Genomic DNA, 7,135 nt, shown 5'->3' on the forward strand with positions numbered 1-7,135 from the left:
ATGAAAAGTGAATTTACTCTGTAAATCTTCACCCAAATCCAAATAAAATTTAAAAAAAAAAAAAAAAAAAAGCACACCATGGCTTCTCTGGCATTACAAGTTTGAGAACCACTGCTCTGGAGTAAAATCACACCTTACTGGGCATCAGCTCCATGGCCCTTATGCTGGGACTCATATGCCAGGTGTCCAAGAAAACATCTAAGTAGGTCGGTCTCTCTGGAGGCCAGCACTGACTAGCAGATCCAGATTCCTTGGCCCAGAACACAGCTCTTATCTAACGATACCTTACTTAAATCTCCCCTGAAAGACCTCTCCCCCTCTTCCCTACGGCAAGCTCCCACTCCACACCCCATGGATGTCATGGCTAGAGTGCCATCTTGGACTCCCTCCTGGGTCTACAGTGAATGTAAGGAACTTAACGCTATTAAATGTCTGCTCCTTAAATGCTCTCATGTAAGATCAGAAGAAGCCCATTGTTCTACAGTAGCCATAACTTGAAGGGCCCCAAGTTTTAACTAAGGAGTTCTGAATTTGCTCACTAAAGACAGACATTAAACAAAGCTGCAGGGTAATGTAATAGAAACAAACACTTGAGCTGAAAGGTTCTTAGTTGCAAATCACAAAGTGCCTGGTATCCTGCAGATGCATTTAGTCTCGGTGGTTAGTATGGGCAGGGGTAAATGTTTAACAACTGGCTCTCCAGTGAAAGAAAAAAAGATCAGACTTGTGGTGTTTGCCAACTTTCATGGTAACAGTACTCCTAGCATTACGGATTTAAAGCTACCAACCTGACATAAAATGGTTTACAAAATCCTGAAAATGTGATTAGCTTGTGCAAGCCATTGTTGAATGGATGATGTCTAATGTCAGGCAAAATTGAACATAAACATTATTTATTTTAAATGTGAATATGTAAAACTGACATATACCCAAGGGTCTCTCAAAATATCTTAGGCACAGATGCTAGTAAGCTTTGAAACCAAACTTACTGCTGTCAAAGTAGGATCCGATTCATAGCGACCCCTCCTTGGGTTTCCAAGGCAGTATCACTATGAAAGTATATCACCCAATCTTCCCTCTGAGAAGTGCCTGGTGGGTTTGAACTGCCAGCCTTCTGATTAACAGTCAAATGCCTTAGGTACTATGCCACCAGAGCTCCTAGAAAGCTTTTACCCTTATCAATAAAATGATACTGCCAATGGAAACAATAATAAATTGTTCAACTTATAAACAGTGTCCACATACTTTACTGAACCTAGAACTTCTGAGAATGAAAGAAGGTGGTATTAATAATTACACAGACAACCAGAACTCTATCAGTCAAACCAGAATATGACTTTTTTTCAGACACACTACTACTCATTTCTTGCCAAAGAACTCCTGAAGCTGACTTAGTGCTTAACAGTTAAAAAAAAAACAACTTTTATTCATGTAAACATATTCATCCATCCCCGTAAGCAACTTATTGAGTACCATGGGTAGGTACTGTGCTTTGAGGAGTACAAAGCTGCAGAAGACATAGTTTCTGACCTCAAGAAGCATTAAATCCAATGCAGTGTGACAGTGACAGTGCAGACAATACAGATGTGCAAAAGACTGGGCCCCTCCTCTGGCTAGGGCAGCCACGGATGCAGAGAAAAGGTGGCAGCTGAGCAGAGACTGCAAAAGCAAAGATGTGCAGAGGGCATTCCAGAAAGCAAGACAAGATGGGCAAAGGCTCAGAGCCTGGGGTGGGTAAGTGTTAAGAACTGGTGCGTAGACCAAATGGGAGCACAAAACTTGTAGTACCTAAGGCATTTGACTGCTAACCAGAAGACTGGTGGTTCAAACCTACCAGCTACTTCTGGGAAGGAAGACTGGGCAGTCTACTTCCATAGAGACACCACCTAGGAACCCAAAGAGGGGTTGCTATGAGTCAGATCGACCCAAAGGCAGTGAGTTTGGGTTTTGTTTTGTTTGTGTGGTGACATTTGTGATTACCTCGAAGACAATATTAAATGCCTGTTTGAAAACAGTCTGAGCAACATAATGCTGTGGAAAAGTTGCTCTGATGCCATAGTGGACGAGAGCAAGCAAAAAAACTAGTCAGAAGGTGTTTCAGTAGTCTAGAAGTGATGTGAAAAGAGCATGAATTAGGGTGGCAGCAATGAAAATGAAAATCCTTTTATTGTCTTCATGTATGTGAAAAGCACATCTACGACCATATGTATTAATCAAGTAATATGATTTAGACCTGTATAAGAAATTAGACCCTTGTACAGAAAATTGAGGATATTAAATACTGCTTTCATCACATGGAAATCACAACAATTTCTTGACAAACCTGAAAACGTGCAGTTTACCTGTTACAATCCTGAATGCAGCCACTGCAGTTTCCTCCTTTTAGCCAACATGCTGCTCTATTTGAATATAAGATACTTAGATCATCTGCACTTTCACTTCCTAAAATCACATTTAATTGAATACAGTTAAAATCCATTAGCAAAATCACAATTCACCAGAATTAAAAGACGACTCAGGTCTCCGGTGGCGCTGCAGTCCCACATACTGCTGATAATGCAGCGCTCCAAGGAGCTGGGTCTATTCCCGCAATTGCCACGGAGAAGGAAAGCCAGTAAAGGGCGGATGCAATGTGCTTCGCCAGGGCACATTTTACGCATTCCAATGTATGGCTCACAATCGGTCAGGTCACACGCCCTCGGTCCTGAGAAGGAATTTACGAATGCAAGACCTTGTCATTCAGGAGGTGGCCTGCGCCTACTCCTGCGGTAGCTCTGAGATCCCATTAACCGCAGCCCGGGGGTCTTGGTAAATCGCGAGGCGCAGCTCACCTGCAAGCTCCAGCTGCGCTATTGCCGCGGAATACTTGAGCGCCGCCTCCGCGAACTGCCCGTTTTTAAAGAGCTCGTTGCCCTGGCTCTTCAGGCCGGCGGGAGTGGGGGGCGATTCGGTAGCGGTGGATTCCCCAGCGTCCCGCCCGCTGCCGGGCTGTCCGTTGGCGCCGCCCGCCGCCGCCGCCGCCACCAGCGCCGTAGGAGCCGGCGGCCGGCCCTGCTTGTCCGCGCCGGGCACTGGAGGTCGTCCTCGCCGCGGCGCGCCCCTCTCCGGCCGCTTGCTGCCCTCACGTTTGCCAGTGAACTTCTTCTGGATGTTGCCCATGGCGCACGGCTCACCAGCGCGCCCGGCTCCCGCCTCTGTGGGGAAGTGGATGCGGGAACTGAGTATTTGCATCATCAGAAGAAACTACCGTGGAGGCCGCGGGGGCGCCTTGGCGCAGAGGCACCGCCCCGCCGCTCGCAAGAGCGGTTTCGCAGGGGAAGCCGGGGAGGGCGCCGCCCCCTCGGGAGGAGCCCTGCGGTGTCCCGAGCCTCCTGGGCAATCGTCAGCCGAGACTGTTTCAATGAACACAGCTCTTGGGCTACGAACTCAAGCCAACCCCATAATTAATTCTTTAAATCCTGAAGAGCTTATGTCGTGAAAACCAGCGTTTCAAAATCATTCCCTAGAGTTGGCTGTGACTCTTCATCAAATCATTGCTATAGAGCTAGATCTAACAGAATTTTTAGACTTAAAATCTAACGTGTGCTACTTCTCTTTCATCCCACTTTCAATTTATGAATGAGTGAATGAATAGAAAACAGGAAAAAAAAAGTCACTAAAATTTGAGCACAATAAGACCTTTCCTAATTGTAAACGGCTGGGAGAAAGGGATCATTTGAAAGAAATGTGAAGTCTAAGTGATTTTTAAGTTAAAAAACAGTGAATTTTCCATTTCAATACCTTATTCAAACTTAAAAATTCTTTTATCTCGATTGAGATTTCAAAATTTACCATGACTTTAATAATTGATTATTGTACCTACTGTTTTTTAAATATGAAAATGATGTATAAATATTTCATTGATGGGTATCTTAAAATTTGCAAGGAAGCAATTAACAATGTCAATGCATGTTAAAAAGCACTTAAATACTGAGACTGTCAAACTTTCTCTTTTAACAAATGCTAATCTTGTTTCTAAAGGATATAGTTTTCCATTGTGCTGCAAGAATGTTAAAATCAGGATGTGAAATGCAAAGACGGGGAATAGAAAACCATAATTATCTAAATGAAAATCAGTGGATGATTGCCTTAGGACAAGCATTGAGTATAAAAAACATACTAATTAATACAGTTTTCTTTACAGCAGAATTGGCTCTATCAAACATCTAATTTGGATCACCAACTGTTATGGATTGAATTGTGTCCTCCCAAAATATGTGTTTTTATCATATAAAGATAAATTGGCCATACATCTCTATTTTCTGGGATAAATTCTTAGAAATCAAGTTACTTTAGTAAACATAAAGAGCATTTTTAAGTGTACAGATGCAGGATCATTTTCTTAAAAGGCTGTGCCAATTTACATACCCACCATAAGTGTACAGGAATGCTTATTTGTATTGGAAAGCTTAATATTTTTAATATAGCAATACTGTCCCAGTTGATCTTCAGACTTAATGTAATGCCAGCTTGCTTTTTTATTTGTTTGTTTTAACCCAGAAATTGACAAGCTGATCCTAAAATTCATATTGAAATGCAAGGGACCCAGTATAGCCAAAACAATCTTAAAAAAAAAAAAAAAAAGAAAAGAACAAAGTTGGAGGAGTCACTCCTGATTTCAAAACTTACTACAAAACTACAGTAATCAAGACAATCTAGTACTGGGTTAAGGATAGAGAAATGAATCTATGGAATATAATTGAGAGACCAGAAGTAAACTTTCATAGTAATGATCAATTGATTTTTGACGAGGGTGCCAAGATAATTCAATGATGGAAAGAATAGTATTTTCAGTAAACAGTGCTGAGAAAACTGGATATTCACATGCAAAAGAAATGAATGTGGACCTTCACCTCATACCATATACAAAAAGTTACTCAAAATGGATCAAAGACATAAATGTAAGAATAAAACTAAAACTGTTAGAAGAAAACACAGGTATAAATGTTCATGATAAAAACTAAACAAAACCCATTGCTATTGAGTCCATTGCGACTCACAGCAACCCTATAGGACAGAGTAGAACTAACTGCCTCATACAGTTTTCAAGGCTATAAATCTTTGTGGAAACAGACTGCCTTATCTTTCTCCCTCAGAGCAGCTGGTAGGTTTGAACCATCAATCCTTTGGTTAGCAGCCTAATGCTTTTAACCACAGCACCACCAGAGCTCCTGACCTTGGATAAGGCAATGGTTTATTAGATATACCAAAAGTATGAACAACAAAACACAGAACAGATAAAATCAAACACATCAAAATTTAAAACTTTTGTGCTTCAAAGGGCACTATTTAGAAAATGAAAAGACAACTACAGAATGGGAGAAAATATTTGCAAATCATATACCTGATAAGGATCTAGTATGAGAGTATATTAAATACTCCTACAACTCAACAATAAAAGAACAAATAACCCAATACAAAAATGCACAAAGGATGTGAGGACATTTCTCCAAAGAAGACATACAAATGGACAATAAGCCCATGAAAAGGTAGTCATTAGTCATTAGGGAAACACAAATTAAAACCATGAAATACTACTTTACAGCTACTAAGATAACTATTTAAAAAAAAAAAAAAAAGATGGACAATAACAAGTGTTCACAAGAATACAGAGAAATTGAAACCCTCACATACTGGGAATTGGTGGAAATGTAAAATGGTGCAAAACCAAAAAAACCCAAAACCCACTGCCGTTGAGTCGATTCCAATTCATAGCGACCCCCTTTGGGTTTTTGAGGCAGTAAATTTCGAAAGTAGATTGCCTAGACTTGCTTCCACAGAGTGGCTGGTGGGTTTGAACTGCCAACCTTCTGGTTAACAGATGCCTTAGGCACTGTACTACCACAGCTCCAAAGTGGTACATTGTTGTTGTTGTTATGTGCCGTCAAGTCGGACCCGATTCATAGAGACCCCTCCTTGGGTTTCTGAGGCAGTATCACTTCAGAAGTAGATTGCCCCATCTTCCTTCTGAGGAGTGGCTGGTGGGTTTGAACTGTCAGCCTTCTGGTTAGCAGTCAAGTGCCTTAGGCACTACGCTACCAGAGCTCCCCAAAGTGGTATAGCCACTTTTAAAATGTCTGGCAGTTCCTGAAAAAGGTAAACGGAGTTGCCAAAATACCCAATAACCCACACCTAGGTACACACCCAAGATAACTGAAAACATATGTTCTCACAAAAATTTTTACATGAATTTTCATAGCAGCATTATTCATAATAGCCAAAAAATACAACCAACCCAAATGTCCACCAACTGATGAATGCAGTAAAATGCAGTAAAACCATACAATGGAATAAAAGGAATGAAGTCCTGATATATACTACAACATGAATGAACCTTGAAAACATCATGCAGAGTGAAATATTCACAAAAGAACACTGTGTACTTCCACTTACATAAAATAGATAAATGTATAGAGAGCAAAGCTTATTACTGGCTACCAGGGTGGGAGGGAGGAGGAAAGGAGTCATTGCTTAGGGGGCACTGAATTTCTATTAAACTCAAAACCAAACTCACTACCATCGAGTTGATTCCGACTCAGCAATCCCCATTGGGTTTCCAAGACTGTAAATCTTTACGGAAGTAGACCGTCTCATCTTTCTTTCACTGAGCAGTTGGTGGGTTTGAACCCACTGATCTTTTTGGTTAGCAGCCAGATACCTTAACCCCTACACCACCAGAACTCCTACAGAGTTTCTGTTAGTGGTGATAAAATAATTTGCAGACTAATAGTGGTAATGGATGTACATCATGATGTTCTTTTGTTTTTGTTGTTAGGTACTGCTGAGTCGTTTCCAACTCATAGTGACCCCATGCACAGCAGAACGAAACACTGCCTGATCCCGCGCCGGCTCCACAATCCCTTCTATACTTGAGTCCATCATCACAGCCACCGTGTCAATCCATCTTGTTGAAGGCCTCCCTCCATGTCTTTCGTCGACCCTCCACCCTACCAATCATGATATCCTTCTCTAAGGAATGATCCCTTCTGACAACATGACTAAAATAGGTGAGACAAAGTCTGGCCATTCTTGCTTCCAAGGAGCATTCTGGCTGCACTTCCTCCAGGACAGATCTGTTAGTTCTTTTAGCAGTCCA

At 41.5% G+C, this 7,135-nt stretch overlaps 1 protein-coding gene across 1 annotated transcript in view; it reads right to left on the bottom strand.

The window, feature by feature from the left end:
• SPAG1 (sperm associated antigen 1) overlaps positions 1 to 7,135 on the bottom strand; it is an 87,840-nt gene that overhangs the window by 44,702 nt on the left and 36,003 nt on the right. Inside the window, exons 11-12 of the mRNA XM_007934830.1 lie at positions 2,832 to 3,194; positions 2,343 to 2,442 (exon numbers count right to left, since the gene is read on the bottom strand). Coding sequence (XP_007933021.1) covers positions 2,343 to 2,442; positions 2,832 to 3,194 — 463 coding nt within the window. The remainder of the gene's footprint in view (positions 1 to 2,342; positions 2,443 to 2,831; positions 3,195 to 7,135) is intronic.

Source organism: Orycteropus afer, unplaced genomic scaffold (genome assembly GCF_000298275.1).
Source record: "Orycteropus afer afer isolate SDZICR_OR568_19922 unplaced genomic scaffold, OryAfe1.0 scaffold00021, whole genome shotgun sequence".
Lineage (NCBI taxonomy): Eukaryota > Metazoa > Chordata > Mammalia > Tubulidentata > Orycteropodidae > Orycteropus > Orycteropus afer.